At 34.7% G+C, this 19,022-nt stretch overlaps 2 protein-coding genes across 4 annotated transcripts in view; one reads left to right on the top strand and one right to left on the bottom strand.

Annotated features, from left to right (window-relative positions):
• The first annotated feature begins 5,682 nt into the window (after positions 1 to 5,682).
• Positions 5,683 to 19,022, top strand: part of LOC5575804 (probable serine/threonine-protein kinase kinX) — a 46,144-nt gene continuing 32,804 nt past the window's right edge. For all 3 annotated transcript variants that reach the window (XM_021849698.1, XM_021849699.1, XM_021849697.1), the window contains exons 1-2: positions 5,683 to 6,172; positions 6,242 to 6,352. In XM_021849698.1, coding sequence (XP_021705390.1) covers positions 5,830 to 6,172; positions 6,242 to 6,352 — 454 coding nt within the window. In that variant the 5' untranslated portion in view covers positions 5,683 to 5,829. The remainder of the gene's footprint in view (positions 6,173 to 6,241; positions 6,353 to 19,022) is intronic.
• LOC110677892 lies at positions 6,503 to 17,328 on the bottom strand. Its single transcript, XM_021849700.1, has 2 exons — positions 16,603 to 17,328; positions 6,503 to 7,404 (listed from the first exon to the last, which is right to left on the bottom strand). Exons 1-2 carry the CDS (start codon positions 17,097 to 17,099, stop codon positions 6,525 to 6,527), a joined length of 1,377 nt encoding a protein of 458 aa, XP_021705392.1. The 5' UTR covers positions 17,100 to 17,328; the 3' UTR covers positions 6,503 to 6,524.

The following is a 19,022-nucleotide window of genomic DNA, read 5'->3' as shown; positions in this document are numbered from 1 at the left end:
TTAGAGAGTGCTGATGGAAAATATTAACAAAGATCAGCTGTGCCCAGCAAAATCAAACGGCAGTATTTTCCACCAGCAAATTTGCGCATGTGTTCGTGACACCGCTCGACGAGAGCTCAAGTGTTAAAACTAAAACCCCTGTGAACGTCAAACATGATCAAAAGTGTCAAGGTTGATATTTTGAATCATATTTAGAATTAAAGTTTGAATGTGTTATGGTCGTTATTTGAGCTGGAAAAAATGCTAAAGTAGTTGCAAGAATATGCTCTTTTGTGTTATTAAATAAAAACAAGAATTTATTTAAAGTTTTAGGACCCAATTGGGTCCTAAAATTTGTAATGAAATCTTGTTTTTATTTAATAACACGAAAAAGCATGTTACTGTAATTACTTTAGCAATTTTTCCCGCTCAAATAATGGCTTTATCATGTTTAAATTTTAATTTAAAAATTTGGTCCATAAATGAACCTTGACACTTTTGATCATGTTTGACGTTCGCTTAGTCGACAAAAACACCACAGGGGTTTTAGTTCGACCACTGGGGTTGTTCCTATCTGACATTTCGTAAGGGACACGGAAAACAAAATACACCCAAAATTTGAGTTTAAGCCAAAGGATGTGACAAAATCTAATAAAAATGTTTTTGGGCTTAAACCAACGGAAAACATTAGAAAATTGAGTAAACATGTGTTTTTGGCCTAAACTTAAGCGTTTGGCACTAAAATTGGGACAGGGCTTTAGGACCCAATTGGGTCCTAAAATTTTAAATGAAGTCTTGTTTTTATTCAATAACACGAAAGACCATGTTACTGCAACTATTTTAGCAATTTTTCCCGCTCAAATAATATATATATATATATATATCATGTTTAAACTTTAATTTAAAAAATTGGTCCGTAAATTAACCTGACACTTTTGATCATGTTTGACGTTCGCTTAGTCGACAAAAACACCACAGGGGTTTTATTTTTAACACTGGGGTCAGAACTCCATTATGTTGTTCTCTTTCCGATTTCAAGGGTAACTGCAGTTATATATACAGTTAACTGACGGAAAGCAAAAAATAAAAAGAAACAACATAGAGCCCATTCACAAATTTCATAACGCTAAAGGGGGTAGGTGGGTGTCCTCGTGGTGTTACGGCTCATATAAAATTTGTATTGCTGTGTGCGTTTGAAATGCAAATATCAAATGCGGGAACACCAAATGCGGTAAGATTTTTCATAAGAAATGCGATGTCAAAAATAGATTTTTCTTGCTAGGGCGGCGGTGATTTCTATAATCGTTGCTAGGTGTCCTTCGATTGTTTTGGGTTACCGCACTTGGAGGACTTTTAGTCAAAATTTGCATCTCAAATGCAAACAGCAATAAAATATTCAAACAAAAAGCGTTACGAAGGGGTGGGTGGGTGTCGAAAATGGCCATTTTTGGCGTTATGAAATTTGTGAATAAACCCATATGAGATTGGTTTGTATCAAACTGAAATTTTTGTTGTTTTAAACGCGACTAAAATTTTAGTTTGTTTCAAAGTATTGCTTTCCCGCATAGAAAAATACAATTGGGTCCTAAAATGGTTAATGAATTCTTGTTTTTATTTAATAATACGAAAGAGCATGTTATTGCAACTACTTTAGCAAGTTTTCCAGCTCAAATAACGGCTATAACATTTTTAAACTTCAATAGACCATTTCCGTGAATTTTTTTATTGGCTTATATGCTTTCTGTCAATTTACTGAACAAACTTTCCTAAGGAACCGATATGTTTTGGAGCCTCTAACTATTGAAAAACAATGAAAAACTGGTGGCACGTTACTTCACCCCTCGGTCCCCTAGAATTTAATTCACCCCGAAAAAACGAAGACCCCTTTTTCCCTCATGATTTTGCCATCACGTTGTGGTGAGTTTTTGATCAGTTGGTATGACAGATGATTTTTGTTTATGTTTTCTTTCATCATATGGGCATTTCATTTTACAAGATCGTTATCATCCCTTTTCGCCGTGTTGTTTTACTAGTGGCCACATATGAGCAAAAAAAAATAATTTTTTCATAACGCCAAAAATGGCCATTTTTGATACCCACCCACCCCCTCGTAACGCATTTTGTATGGAAATTTTTCAAATTTTGTATGAGCTGTAACATATCATTTGACACCCACCCACCCCCTTCAGTGTTATGAAATTTGTGAATGGGCCCTAAGTCTGTCGTTTTGGCTCAAGTTATCAATGTCCTCAGCCGCACCGGTTCCCAGGGTCAGTGGGCCAGGCGAAGGTAAAATTTTCAGCGAGCAGAACTGTCGGATCATCCGCAACGCCAAGGACCCGGCTCGCGAAGGTGACGATTTTAGTTTTTTTTATCCTGACGCTGCTGGAATCCGAACGCGAAGCCATAAAATTTCGATAAGTTCGCTGATGGGAGCGGTTTTCGTTCGGGATTGAGATGGGAGAGAGGCTGGTTTATAATGTCCGGTCTGATATAGTACCGGGTGTAACAGCAAATCCGCAAATTCTTTACTTTAATGATAACGAATGTCGTTTCTAATGAAAAATAGCGATTACTGAAACTATTGGGTGAATGATAGTTGTTTTTTTTTTCGGGGATTTTGAATCTGTGGAGGGAAATGTTATATTTTCCTGCTGGAAGACGATTCTCAGTGTTATAGTTTAGAGGAAAGGGTGGATAAATTGACTCTTAGTATTCTACATTTGCATTTTTTTTTTCCATATTATTCCACTGCTTTCAGCAAAAATTGAGATCCGACCGGTGAAAACGCAAAGTTGAGGTTAGCAAAGAAAGTTATTTGAGGTTAGTTTCGTTTGATCTCCGGTCTGGAACGCCCTGATCGGGATTTCAGTCATTCTGATCGCAGACCTGGATTGACGTTTCCAAATGTAAATAAACATCCCAATGCAGGGGTGAGATCCAAAATCGAGTTATTTTTAAAAATGTGGTGAGTATCCGCGTTTTCAAAAATTTATAAGAAGATCAGGAGTGCATATAAACAAGATCTGAAAGCGTATATATTCATTATGAATGATTGTCTTTCGAAGAAAAATACAAAAATTAGGTTAGATCCGACGGAAATGGTCTATTTTAAAAATGGTTCCAAATATGAACCTTGACACTTGTGATCTTGTTTGACATTCACTTTTTCGACAAAAATGCCACAGGGCATATAGTTTTAACACTGGGGTTGTTCCTATCTGACATTTCGGAAGGGACACGGAAAACAAAATATACCCAACATTTGAGTTTAAACCAAAAGGTGTGACAAAATCTCAAAAATCATAAAAAAATGTTTTTTGTGCTTAAACCAATGAAAATCATTTAAAAATTGAGTAAACATGTGTTTCTGCCCTAAGCTTAAGCGTTAAGTACTTAAATTGAGACAGGGCTTTAGGACCCTATTGTGTAAAATTTGTATGATAACAATAAATATGAATACTCATTTTACATGACAACTGTTAACACTGCGTTCTTAGATTTATTAAAAAAGAAAAGAAAATGACGGTTCAATATATAGTGCTGAAATACCATAATTAACTGTAAAACAATTATTTCGCATACATTATTTATTTTTGTTCCGGCTTTATTGTTTAACTGTTTCAAAACCGTTTGCATTACAATAAATCAAGTGAACAATGGATGGTATATTGACTGTTCGGTTAATTGTAAACGCAAAAAAATGTTCGGAAAAATCAGCGTTTTAAAATGGTTACATAACATAACCGCCCATTCCCCACATTGTGTTTTTTAAGGGGGACGGACCTGGTGTAGTGGTTAGAACACTCGCCTTTCACCCCGAGGACCTGGGATCGAATCCCATCCCCGACATAGTCACTTATGACGTAAAAAGTTATAGTGGTGACTAGAAATCCTTTATAAGAGAGATTCGTTTTGATATGTAGCTCAAAGATCTATAACGAAACAAAATACACTTTATAGCAATGAGGAAGTCATGTCCGTGTTACAATATTATTCTCGACGCCGAGCAAAATCAGCACTGCTGGTCTGTTGCCAAATCATTCCATTTTACTTCCGCTTATCTCTCTATAAAGGATCACTAGTGGTGACTTCCTTCGGAAGGGAAGTAAAGCCGTTGGTCCCGAGATGAACTAGCCCAGGGCTAAAAATCTCGTTAATAAAGTCAAACCAACCAACCACATTGTGATTTGCACAATTTCTGTTTCCCAAACTGTAAAAACCGTTCGCGATAGGGTTGGTTTATTGTTATTTTGCATGTTATATGAAAATATTCAGATATGGTTTCAAATGGGTGTGGATGGTACAGGAAACTGTAGAAGTATGGTTCTTAATTATGCGGGTTGGTAGAATCAAACCTTTTAGGGCCCATTCACAAATTTCATAACGCTGAAGGGGGTGGGTGGGTGTCCTTAAGATGTTAGGGGTCATGCACAAATTACGTCACGCTACAAGAGGGAGAGGGGGTCAAGCCAAGCGTGACAAGCCTTACAAAATTTTCGAAGGACTCATACAAAAAACGTGACAAAGGGAGGGGGGGGAGGTGGTCGAAAAAGTCGATATTTAGTGTGACATAATTTGTGTACTATCCCTTACAGCTCATACAACATTTTAAAAATATTCATACAAAATGCGTTACGAGGGGGTGGGTGGATGTCAAAAATGGTCATTTTTGGCGTTATGAAATTTATGAATAAACCCTTATTTATGTTGACAATTAGAGTTAATCGGAGAAACAAACAACCTTGTTTTTGGTAAAATTAAACCAGTTGTTTGTGGAAACAAACTAAAAAATTAGTTCAAAACAACCATTGTATACATTAAAAAGAAACAAAGATTCTATATAAGGGGGGTCCGTAGCCTTGAGGTTACGCTTTCACTTCATAAGCGGAAGGTCATGGATTCAATTCCCAGCCCCTCCAAAAAATTACCCGTCCAGCCACCAGAAGACGCCGCACGGAGGACCGTGCTAACGGGAGCACATCCATCCTCCGTCAGTATCAGATGGTGACTGAGACAAACTGACCCACTTCGCAGGCAGCTAGCCTCACACGACTCAGGAACACGGCAAAACGAACCACCGCAAGAGCAATGGACTATGGCTTATGGAAATCGATTGGACCAACAGCAGAGCACTCTCCTACCTGCTCGGTGTGAGAGCAAAAGCGCAGAAGAGAGTGAAAGCAGATGTAAATATAGATTAGTTAAAAATAGAACTGTATCGGTAAGGAAGATACAGGCAAACTGATTCCGGCACAGTAGTGGCCACAAGCACAGAGTGCCCTGAAAAAAGATTCTATATTGAAACAGCCTATAAAACAATTTAGTTTCAAGGGCTCATTCATTTATTTCATAACGCTGAAAATGACCAATTTTGACACCCACCCACCCCTTCGTAACGCTTTTTGTATGAATATTCTACAAATTTTGTATGAGCCGTAACATCGTGAAAACACCCACCCACCCCCTTCAGTGTTATGAAATTTGTGAATAAGCCCCAAACAAAGCAATGAGTTTGGAACAACAAATTTTGGATTAAATACAACAAAATTGTTAGTTTGAAATTCAACCAAAATTTTGGTTGTTTCAAACTAATCTGATTTTTCTCCGTGTACTTTTGGGTACTTTCGTTTTTCGAATTGAAACAACACTCTGATTTGAGTAAAACCTCGTTTCCAATGGGTTTTCTCGAATTGTCGTGTGGTCACAGTCACAGACTGACAGTTTGGTGTTTACAGTTTACTCCGTGAAACTTGCGAATGTATCACATTTTCATTCAACTTTTACATAAATTAAATAAAAAAAGTGCAGTCTTTTAACACTAATGTTGAAAAGTAAATTTTGACCAAAATGCCAACACAGAAGAGCAAGCTAAAAAAGTCCAAGGTGGAACCCGTGCCAACGGTGGTAGCTCCGGTTCAAATAAAATCCGAACCGCTCGACATTAAACCTCTGGGCGCTTTTGTAGACGACCGGGTGGAACTGATCCGGCAAGCTTTCACATGCCTCAAGCCCAAGGAGATCAAGTGCCTGGTTCCAGATTTTCTGCAGGGCAAATCTATCGAATTTCTGCAGGAGCAATGTCTGGATGAAGTGCTCGGAATATCCACAAAGCGACTGCTGTCGATTATCAACAGCACCAAGTGTCCCACGGATACCGAATCGTCCTCGGACGAGGATGAGAAAATTGTGGGTGAGTCTAGTTCTTGTAAGAAATGTGCAGTTTTGTTAAACAAATATAACGTGAAAGCTACCATTGCAGAACACATATCGCTGGATGAAATTTCGTCGGATTCCGATGTCGAAATTGCTAAACCAATAGCAAAGAAAGGCAAATCAAAAGATGTCAAGGCTAAGAAGGAGAAAGAACCAGGTGAGTCTTTGTCCCTGATATTTCTCAAAATGGTTCAGGTTCCTGGACTGAAAATTTTCTGGAGTTTTGCGCTTTGGCTCAGGGGCAGTATTGGGAGGGAGTATTGAAAATTTTATCAAATCTTTCAGAGAGATAAATGAAGAAACTATATGGATTTTGAAGAGCCATAGTTTTATTGGGCTCCGGAAACAAAATCATCCGGAACGTACCTCAGTTCCATTCCTTGCACAAAGTGCTCGCCGAATCCAGTAACAACGAAGTTACCCGGTTTCAAAAAACCGAACTTACGTCCATAGATAGTGGCGCATTTGATGAGATGTCGTTTCGACCTTGCACCACAGACTAAAATTGGGAAGCAATACTTTCGAAGCAAAAGGTAGTACATTGCATCTTCGTTGTCGGTTGTGACCAGTACCGGACAGGGTAAACACCTTCGGGAGAATTTTTCCGCTTCGCATAGAGCTTTCGGAGTGCAAAAGATGACGGCATTGGCTTGGCAGTTGGTGCTGGCATATTCAATGCACTGACATAGAACACGTTGTCCTTGTTCTAGCTGCAGTGAATAGTTGGATGGCTTCAATGTACGAAGTGTTGCTTGATTCAATTCTTTAAGACGAAATTGCAGGGTTTCGATTATATCCGGCTTGGTAATGAAGACATCAACTTGACGATACACTTCCTCCTTGGGCAGTTCATTCAAGCTTGAGATTTCAAACAGAACTACTTTACAACATTCTTTACATTGCTTCACGACATCGACGTCTTGTGTAACACATCCAGCAACATGTTGGATATTGTGTCTGATACATGGATCATTACCAGCGGATGTAAGTCTAGCGATTGTTCGAATTATTTGATCACCATTCGAATGAAACTGCATTAACTCATCCAACGCATGAATTAGAATGTGATTTTCCACTTCCGGTATGACAATGTAGTGACAATTTTTCCTCACTGCTAGTAGACACTCTTCTGTGTCAGTATCGGTCAACTTGGGGCTTTTGTCCAAACGAATGTTTGCTATGCGATCGAAAGGATACAGTGACGAAGAACTGTTTCATAAATGATAGAAATGTTATTTAAATACACTGCTTTCATGCTTCATTCTATAATATTCCACAGAAAACCGTTCCCCAAAATTACATATCCCAGAATTTCGTTCCCCACAAAACCAATATCCCATCGGAAAACGATATACACTACTCGTCAAAATATAGAATCGCATTCGAGTGCAACCACCCATCCACAAAATTACGAAATCGTTTTCAAGTACAGTTGTCAGGGTGTCCATCCATCCGGGAAAAGCGGGAAAACCCCGGCAATTACAAATGACTGAAAAAAAGGGAAATAACCGGGAAACTGTAGAACATACCGGGAAAAGCACTAAAAAAATTGCCAAGGTATATCCGGCTAAGTTACTAGATAGCTTGTTAACAATTCCTAACATAGGCTGAAGATATTAAGCACATCCAAACTAGTCCTTAGGAAACATCATTGAGACCCTTGAAAGTGTACTTAGGAGTTCTTGGCAAGGATCTTGGTGAGATGCTTTATGAATTTTTATTAGGCATATTTTTGATGACATCTTCACAGGAATCCTGAATCACTGAAAATAATTAGTGTATTGCTAATAAGGTTTTTAGTGGTTTCTATAGATTAGTTTTGGCTGATTTTTTCTTGACATTTTGAGCAAATTCTTAGCGATTGGTAAAAAGTTAAACCAAAAAATTTTTGGGAAATTTCGTAAGAGATCTGAATGTTTTCTCAATGAAATGTTGAACACATGCATTAGGAATTGATTTTTGGCGGAAAAATCGATATGGACTCTTGAAGAACCTTTGTTTAGCTAGTAATCTTGACTAATTCGTGATCCATGACAAAGTGCTTGTGTGAAGTCAAGTGACAAGGTTTTGAATAGATCTCTGCAAATTTACAATGATTTTTTTTTTTGCTATTCTCAGCATATTATTTTTGAGATCCCTTATACATTCGTGAAGAGTAGACCTGTTCATATTTGAAAAATGTCTGGAAATCTACCGGTCAAGCAGTATTCCGAATTATCATGCTAAGAACAATGTGTGGTCAAATTTTCAGCTCATTTGATAAAGATTTCAATATGCTTCAAGTTGAAAATGTGTTTTTGAGCTTATATCAAGGTTTGAAAAATCATAACTAGCATTTGAAAAATATTTTCAAAACTAAATTTTGCAAATTGAGAGTTTTCAATAATTTAAAAGATTGTGTTTCAAACGCAGTGATATTTTAATTGAGTAAAATCTATGTTATATCTAGGCTATGGTGAAAATTTCAGATCAATCGGACTACTAAAAGCTGAGATTCAGATCTCCAAACTTGACCATTTTGTATGGAAAAACGGCCAATGCGTACTTTATTATGTCCAGTACTGTATATGGTACAAAAAACACACATTGACATTATTTTTTCAGACCATAATCAATGGGAATAGAACAATGTAAAGCTATGAATTCATTAACCATTAACAGCTTACATGTAACCTAAGGCAATAAATTACAAAAAATGCCCAAAGATCACTGAAGAGCTTTTTGAGGGATGAATATTTTTTTCATGTATTTTGGGCAGATTTATGTTTATTTCTTGAAGACATTATTGGAAAAATCTTAGATCTTTTGATCTAAACAAGAATCTTCTCAGGAATCGAAAGATGCTTTTTTTTGAGTTCTGTCATTATATTTGTAACGTAATTAAATGTTTTTTTTTGCTTGATATCGTTAAAAATATCTCCTTGGATCCAACGTGAATTGTTCCTGATTAAGAATTAGCTATGTATAGACTATGTTCAACATATAATTTTGAAGGCATTCTTAGTAGAATATATATAATTCCAAAATATCTCCGAATTTCCTATGAATTCCAGTCGATGTGCATGTACGGCATCCTCCGTATTTTAATCCATTTGATTGAAAATAAATATTAGTAGGTTATTTCCACAATGCCAAATATTTTCTTCAACAAATTCTAAAATTAAACACGATTATTTGACAACAGATTTGTATTGATATATCTGAAAAATCAAAAATCAGGACCAAGGGTTACTCCAGCAAATTTTAGGTTTTGAATATTTATTTTGAATTTGATTTATTGAATTTTTTCAAACACCGTATTTTAAAACTATCTTTTTTCATGAAGTATTTATATCAAGTCATAAAAATTCGACCTTTTTGTAGAGCAAAACGAAATTTGCAAATGTTTCAATAAGTTCTTTACTGCCCATACTCGTATAACAGTCCCATTTATATAGGGAATCCCATAGAATATGGGACTGTTATGCAAGTATGGGCAGTTTATTACTTGACAATCCACATCCAAAAGCAAGTACCTTTATTATTTAAAGAGTTAGTGATTAAATTCAAATAATCCGCTATTCTGTTTAATTCAACAGTAATGGCATTGATAATATTTCCATAATTTGACAATTTATAGCATAAAAATGAAATGGTATTCTGATGTTATCAAACTGCATAGAGTTTTGATCGGCGAACAACTAACCTATGTATTTGAAGAATTTGAAGCATGATGTGAGCACGAATATTTTGAAAGTCAAATGAATTCAAATATCTATTTTTTCATTAAAAATGTCTACAAAAAAACTGAAGTCACATAACCATGCTGCCACCCAGTTTCGAACTTTTAGGCATCCGGGGAAAATCCGAGAATTGGAAAACTGATTTTGAATGGACACTCTGAGCTGTGTTCAGAATAATAGTAGTGAAAGCCGATTTTCATACAAAATGTTCTACTTTGGCATGCTGTAACTTTTTTTTTTCCTATAAGCAATCGGCATGAAATTTTGGCAGAGTACTACAAATACCCTTCATTTCATATTATTTATATTATTTATATTCAACTCACCTGTAAAAAATCTGGACGGCAAATGAAATGTAATATGTTGTTAACAAAATGTTAATAAAATCTTAAATTTGTTTTACCAAAATAAAATGATAGTGTTGTCCAATAACACAGATTTCCTAGATATAAGAAATGAATGTAATGTTTGGAATGATACTAATAAAGAAATTAAAAAATATATATTATTCATTTATCACAAAATTTGAAATTCACAGTACCGGTTGAAAATATAAGCAACAGGTGAAATTGCTCGAAATAGCAGTAGTAGTAGTAGTAAATCTTGTGATAATGAAATTGAGGACATTTGTAGTTCTCTACCAAAATTTAATGCCGATTGCTCATAGGGGAGCAAAATTATAGCATGCCAAAGTTGAGCATTTTGTATGAAAATCGGTGTTAGCGTGACAGTCAGAACTGGTAACCCTATAAATAGCTCAGCTGAAATAATAGATCTGTTGAAGAAGACAAACTGTCTGAAGAGTTGAATTCAAGAAGGATTGTTTGGAAAGCAGCTTCAGTATTATTAGTTGATAGATGGTTTGAAACCTAGAGGATAGAAACACTGAGATTTGTAAGTAGATATGCATTAACATTTAGCTATAATATCCAAATAAATCTATTTAGTTTAAGCTGATCAACATAAAACGGACTTTCGATCTGCTATAAGAAATCCGTGTCGTGAATGAATCACTCCCAACACATCAACAATCGGCTTTCACTAATATTATTCTGAACACAATTGTAGGTACATTAAAAGGTCAGCATTGTTATTGATTACACTGCGGAACACTTTTTTGTCTCAAGCTCCAAAATACTGCAATTTATTTAATTTAAGATTTCTGAATCCATTGCCGTTTTCAAAAATATCACAGCACGTCTAGTTTTTGAGATATTGGCTGTTGAAAACGCAGAATTTGACGATTTATGCCAACTTGCATGCAAGTTTACGAACTTGTAAGGCAATTTGTTCGCTTAATTTGCCACAGAATTCAAACTTCATGTGTATAACAATTATTACCAATAAAATTCAAAATAATTTTGATGTTAAAAAATTATGTTTTGATAGTTTTGAAAAGTAAATAAGACATATAAGACAAACGAAAAATTTTGTATGGAGACTGAAAGCATGTTGAAATAATCGATGTTATCTAAATTTAGTCATGTAATTCAAACCCAATTATATCATAAAATAATGTTGAAGTCCTTAGCATAAAATTCTGACGTGCTGGAACATTTCTGAAAACGGCATTAGATTCAACAATCCCAAATCTACTAGAGATACAAAAGTCGATCCTTGAGACACGCAGAAAGGTGATTTTTGTTATGCTATGTTATCAATTCACTAATTACAGTCAACTCTTCATAACTCGATCTTGTATGAACAATAGAGTTAGAGAGGTATCGAGTTATATAACACAAAACCAGTCACGGTGCTCCTCTGACCGTTATCATCTGAAAAAAATCTCCATCAAATTCGTGCTCACCATTCGTTTTCTATAGCAAGTCTAGGCAAAATTTAATAAAAAAAAATCGCAGGGCCCGTAGTTGTTTTGTCACATTGGTTTGTTGAGATTATAAATGAGATTATAAATGAGCCTCGTAATGTAATAGCAATGAAATTTCTATCAGAATATGTTTTTAACTATTCACCTACCGTGAACGTACCATATTTCACGCGGGTCCAAACTTCACGTATCTTCACATTATTTTATCATAAAATAATTCTAGTTCAGTCTAGCACTCGAAAATTAATTGCTAATCTTCATTTACATGTTATTGAAGGATTCCAATCTAAAAACGTTTATTTTTGATTAAAAATAGGCAAAAAAAAATTATTTGAGAATGCATCCGACAAGTGCGTCAATTTTTTCATTCCTTAGTGAATGTGCTAAATAATCAATTTTCGTGAACATATTGTGCTACTGTACCAGTGCTGGGAATGGTAATAGTTAGTGATCCTTTATAGAGAGATAAGCGGAAGTAAAATGGAATGATTTGGCAACAGACCAGCAGTGCTGATTTTGCTCGGCGTCGAGAATAATATTGTAACACGGACATGACTTCCTCATTGCTATAAAGTGTATTTTGTTTCGTTATAGATCTTTGAGCTACATATCAAAACTAATGAATAGCCGAAAAAATCAAAAACTAAAAATCGCATTGACAAAAATTCAAAAAAGTAAAACATTTCATATTTTTGCTTCATGCAAAATTACTTTTACCGAAATAATTTCAAGTGGATTACATTACTCCTCAAGAAAAGTTCAAAACAAACACAACGCATGTTCATTTGGCTCACACTTTGACAGCTCTCGCTGCTCGATTGGCTCACATTTTGACAGAAATGTCAGCTTCCGCGAATCTCTCTTATAAAGGATTTCTAGTAATAGTAGTAGGCTTGAATTTAAATAAGCTCACGTGGCTCTTCCCAGTACAGTAGTTCAAAAACGGGAATCTCATCAAGTAGCTTATGTTGGGTGCATGAACTTTCGAAATTATTAGTGTTGGCTTGACAGCTGTAGATGAAGTTCAACAAAATTTATTTTTGTTCTTTAATATTTTTCCTAGTAAAACAACAATATTTTTGTATCGAAATAAAAATTTCTCGTTTGAAATGAATGCTTTTTGTTTTGTGATTTTACAATGTTTTCATTTTAAATTAAAAAAGTGTTTTGCCCTCGCATTCTATTTTGAACTTGTCTTGAAACAGAAACCATCGATAAAGCCATTGAGAGAGGTACTTCATCTCTGACGACATTTTAATTCTATTTTTGCTTTTAACAAGTAGGTTGCAGTGAATAAATCTCCTTGGTTTAAAAGGCTTAGCACTTGTAATACACAATAAAAACGACTTCAACAGGTACTCTTTACTCTCTGGACGTCTAAATGGTGAATAAAGTTTTTTCAGCTCCGCATGTCATGATGGCGGGATCAGCAGCTCTTTCTTCTGCTGAGTTACTCTCAGTTGGCTACATTAATCAAAATTCTATAATGCAATAATGAAAATTAGAATTCAAGTTCAATCCAAGATTGGTCACTTAGCTTACCAATAAAGTATTCCATTATAGTGTCGGACATTCCGCAGCTATTGAAATAATCACTTCCTCCACACATAATCTGCTGCGTCAGACATTTCACTTTTGCGCCGCTTACAACTATCAACAAAATGGTAGGTCAGTTTGTATGCATTATCTACTGAAGTAAATTTTCATGAAAATCAACAATTAGGAAAACTGAAACATAGGAATGTTTCACTTGAAATAAAATTTATGTTTGTTGTTTTAAAACAAACTCTACTTTAAAATGCTGCTAATAGGTTTAACAATAATTCGTATTGTTTTGATCAGAATCATTGCTGTTTCAGCGCAATTTGTTCAATTACAACACATTGTAAATGCCTGTTGAAAACAACAGGAATAATTATTGTTTTGAATTGCTGTTAATTCTTTGCGCGAAGTTTTTGTTAACAAACCGGTTCTAATAATATGAAAAACCGTTAAATTACTGCTGAAAGGATCACCAAATCTTAGTTTACAAAAATCTGGTCGGATATCAACACTGAACCAAGAAATATCATAGAATATTAAAAACCTCACATACCCTTGCGATAATTAAAATCCGATTCATTTCATGTGCATTAGACCTGTTCATATTTGAAAAAATGTCTATAAATCTACCGGTCAAGCAGTATCATGAATTCTCATACTATGAACAATGTCTGGTGAAATTTTCAGCTAATTTGATAAAGATTTCAGTATGCTTCAAGTTAAAAATGTGTTTTAGGGCTAATTTCAAGGTTTGAAAAATCATAACTAGCATGTGGAAAATCAAAACCTCTTGCTATTACCACTATTTGGAAGCTAATTCTATTCTGTTCAAGTTTGTCGAGCACGCAAATAAGATTAAATTGAGTTTAAACATGGTTTGATCATGATTTGTTCTCCACAGTACCCAAAAATCACAGTTTTCTGAACATATATGGTTGAAAAAACACATTGACATTAGTTTTTCAGAACCTAGTCAACAAAAATCGAACAAAATAAATTTATGAATTCATTAACCATTAAGGTGACACGGGAGACCGTGTTATTTTCCCTATCTTTTGTCCCACTCTAACAATTATCATCAAAACTTTGTGGAAGCAAATCTCGAGTTTTAGTGAAGCGATGGAGCTGAAAATTAATTGGGTTGTGCACTACATATATAAAATCATAGTGATACATTTTTCAAGTCGATATATGGAGTGGTTCTTGGGATTTGCTTCTTCAAATGGATAGGGTGATTATAATGACGTCCCGTGCGGCCTTAACAGCTTACATGTTGCTTTAGGCAATAAATTACAAAAAATGCCCAAAGATCGAACACCGCATCGCAATCTGATGATAGTTAATTCACGCATGACACATGTACCAATCAATGAATGAATTAAACAAGTTAGTATTGCATTTTCTTTCCGAGTGATGATTGTTTGGATCGCATTTCATTGACGATTCAGAACGATTTGAAAACAATCATCATCATTGACTGAGAAAAAGCAGTGCTAACGTTCATTTTTTACACCCGCCAAAGCTCACAGCGGATTTATGAAAGTGCTTCTTAATTTTCTATTTTTTATAATTTATTTCCGTAAGATAAATTGTAACTTAAATCGGGATTAAGTTTTAGATATGTGTAGTCATCAGATTCTGGAAATAAAAAATCCGAAATTTTCATACAGGTGTGTTTTTCAGACTTTCAGAGAGACTCCCTAAAAATAGTGATTTTCAAGAACCTTGAAGTACAAATCTCAACCAAACTATGTTGAAACTTGCTCCAATCATAAAAGTGTGTTCGACAAAAGTTCGTAGAATTGAATCAACTACTATGTAGAAGTATTTTCGATCATTTTTGGTGTTCCGTTCGACAGTTATGAATTTTTAAAGCGTGAAATTAGCTCAGAAACACATAATTGATTTGAAGCACACCTAATTTATCTCCAAAATAACTGAAATTTTGACCAGAAGTTCATTTTGACATAAAAAATCTAAGTGTTGGTTGGCTGGGAAATTTCCAGACAAATGAATAGGTCTAATGTGCATCCATTGATATTCATTGAAAGAACACATAAAGCTCATGATATTTCATACCATTCATTTACCAACACTGTGGATTGTATGTGACATAAAGTCATGTATGTCATTCGATGAATGTTATTTGATTTTCCGATATGAAAACTCAGTCTTATTATTTTCGTTTTTGATTCGTACTTTCGTGATGGCGAATTTGACTTTGATAATTTTATTGTGATGGATTTAAATCAGTTTAATTATAAGCGACATGAATTGGAACTGTGAAATAGTTAACGAATATGTGAAAGAAGGGTAAATAAAATATTCAAAACACAAATAGAACGGTAATAAATTTTGGAATTAAATTTACAGGAAACATCAAAAACTTTGGAATAAGAACGAAAGGGACAGAAAGTTCAGCACGGTCAGTAGTATAGGATGTGATTTTTTAAGTTATAATTATATCAATTAAAGTGATTGGCTATTCAATGTAATTGATATTTATTAAATAAATGGTGTTTCAATTATAATTATATTGTTGATTCTATTAAAAAACTGAAATGAAATCGTCGCAAACTTATTATACTATCGTATAAAAACCATTGACAATATTGATATTTGTCATCTGAATATAACATAACATTCATTGGCAACAAACAATGGTTCATATCTCCAATTTTCATGAAATGTATGTGTTTTATCAGATGAATCTAATTAAAACGAAATCTTACAAGTTTATGTGATAAGTTGATGAACGTTATGTGAGAAGCTCTATGGAAAAAAAAACTATATGTGTTTTCAGATAAATATGACATGATTACTTGGTTCACTGTAATATTCGCTACGGGGCCTTCCTTAGCCGAGTGGTTAGAGTCCGCGACTACAATGTAAAGCCATGCTGAAGGTGTCTGGGCTCGATTTCCTGTCGGTCCAGGATCTTTTCATAATGGGAATTTCCTTGACATTTTTGGGCATATAATATCATCGTACCTGCCACGCGATATACGAATGCGAAAATGGCAACTATGGCAAAGAAAGCTCTCAGTTAAAAACTGTAGAAGTGCTCGTTAAGAACACTAAGCTGAGAAGCAAGCTCTGTCCCGTTGAAGACGTAATGTCAGGAAGAAGAAAAAGAAGAATCAATATTCGGTCCATCAATATTCTTTACTTTAGCAGTTTTTCAAAAATAAATTTTAAAAACACTCGGATATAAAGCTTTTTGGGGAAATGTGCATCCTGAGGAACAGTTAATTCTGACAAACTGAATTTCAGAGAATGGTTTTCTGGGGATTGTTGCAGAATCGTGTTACATACCTAATATTACTTGTTACGCAGCACTGCATAAATTTGCCTTTAATTTTGCATATTTTCATCTTCACTTCATTTATACCCAATACGTCACCAGGATTCAAAATATTCAATTGCTTCTCAAAATTCGTTACGTATATTATGGAATCAACTTTTCTGTCCTCATACTTTGTATCAGATGTGAGAAAAATCTTCTGTCCTGGAACCACCTCAATGGGGCCCGATTTCCGATCGAACTTCAAGCGACAACTTTTACCACTCAGTTCGCACGCGACACCAATTGCAGGTTTCCTGAGGTCCATTTCCGTGGCATAAGTCGCAATCGCTTGGTTCGCCATATCCAGCAAATGTTCGTTCTCTTGCTTTGTGTGCAATCCACACTGTAGATACAGAATATTGACACCTTGGTGTAGAAATTTCACTACCTCATCTACGGTAACAGATAAATTTAGTTCAACGGCTAATTTTTGCCATAGAAAGGTATTTTGTGCAATAAAAGTCATTTTTACTAGAAACAATGGACAACAACGGTTTGTTACAAAATGAGTGTCAAGCAATGTTGATTAGGAATGTAAGCACGGCTTACTTAGCATAAAAGAACGGTCAAAATCAAACAGTTCTTGCAATTTCTTGTCATGGAACTCAAATGAATGGATAGCGCCTTTGGTTATATGTAAGTCAAAAGTAAAAATAGTACTTCGCAACAAGGTGGAAAATGATGATTTTTACAGCATTTTTGTGTAAGTCATTATGTAACTAAAACTCTTACGAAACACATCATGTGGTGTAGAATACAATACCAGTACAGGTTTTTACGATGAGAAATTGTCAGAAACACATGTTTTTTTTTAAATTTTAGAAAGGCCATATATCATCATATCAAGATATATACAACAATTTTCTATTTGCATTTTATTTTGAGTTTCATAACAAATCATTTCCCTGAAATTGTGATTATATTTTCTAGGCAGTTATGACTTCCAGAATTAAGTCGTTGTATTTTTTTTGTTGTGTTGATTAGAGTTTGAATTTTGAAGTTTACAATGTCCAAATGATTTATACCTAATTGTCGGATTTTTTATTTTCTGCTTTATTCCATTCTGGTCAAACTTTCGAAACAGCAGTCAAACAGCGATCATTTATCAAGGGCATTTATACATTCGAGAAATATAATACCATTGAATGTACAATGGGTTAGTTCCGAGTTAGTAAAAAAATTAGCATTTTGACTTAGGGTAAGAATGGCGAAAATTAGTCAGGGTACAAGATAGGTCAGTGTACGCAACGCATTTTATACTTGTCTTGATGACATGAATAATTTTATTAGTTTTCAATCACGTGGTCACTTGAGGCTAAACTATAATTATTTAAAAAATAAATATTATTTTTTACGGCTCTCATTTGTAAAGAATAATAATGTGAAATCTCCAAGTTCCTTAAGCGATATATCACATACAATCGACGCACAGTGGCCGCACTCCATACAAATGTTGGCCAAATCTCCCTCAAATCGTTCGAAAATCCTAATTCATTGACAAAAAGTGATTTTTGAAGAGAATTTGATGAAAAAAGACGTCGAAACGAAAAATCGATTTTCTGGTACATTTGACAGAATCGATTTAAAATAAGCATTTTTCTATATTTTATTTCATAAAATTGAATCAACATCAAGATTTATTGTAGCGTTATCATTTGTATATCAATTTGAAGTAGAATATCGTAGGTAAACTTTTTGTCGTTTCTGAATTAATTTGACAACTGGTGATGATCTAAATATGCGATCTTCAAATCAAGTCCTATGATCTGAACGTCCAATTCACTATTTTTCAAAAATATTTAGTTTCATATCTTGGCACAGAAATGCGCAAATGAAGCCATAGTACATCGAATACTATAGAACATTTCTGACACATTGAGGGATAATTATCATTTCAGAGCGTTTCCTATATATTTTACAAAAGCAACGAAAAAATACAAGTTTTTGATGAAGTTCCATATAATGCTTTTCTTGACATTCTGAGATGGTATACATGCCAAATACGATTCACTTTCAAAATAAAGATTAAAATCTATTCTTTCAAATGAGACTGGTTGTGCTAGGTTTGGTTGAATTTTAGTGCTGAAACAGCGGTTTTAAAAGAACAATATCACACTTAAATTATTTCACCGACCTCAGTAAAATTTTTCGCCGAGAACCCAACAGCTGAGAATTCGGTAATTTTTAACGCCGAATCTCGGTATTTATTTTACCGAGATTTCGGCAATCCGAATTTTTTGCCGAGATCTCGGCAAACGTTACCGAGTTTCGGTAAACGTTTACCGAGATCTCGGTAAAAGTTTTACCGAGAATCGTCAAATTATTACCGAGATATCAGCTGTTGGGTTCTCGGCGAAACCATTTAAGTGTGTACAAGAATTTTGGAAAA

This window comes from Aedes aegypti, chromosome 3 (assembly GCF_002204515.2).
Source record: "Aedes aegypti strain LVP_AGWG chromosome 3, AaegL5.0 Primary Assembly, whole genome shotgun sequence".
Taxonomy (NCBI): domain Eukaryota; kingdom Metazoa; phylum Arthropoda; class Insecta; order Diptera; family Culicidae; genus Aedes; species Aedes aegypti.
This window is presented reverse-complemented; position numbering and strand designations above follow the sequence as displayed.

Excerpts from the sequence above, each read along its gene's own strand:
- LOC110677892 (XM_021849700.1), bottom strand. The coding sequence starts at position 17,099 with ATGACTTTTATTGCACAAAATACCTTTCTATGGCAAAAATTAGCCGTT. Across the intron at positions 7,405-16,602 it reads TGCGTAACAAGTAATATTAG|TTCTTCGTCACTGTATCCTT; the intron begins GTATGTAACACG and ends TTTATGAAACAG.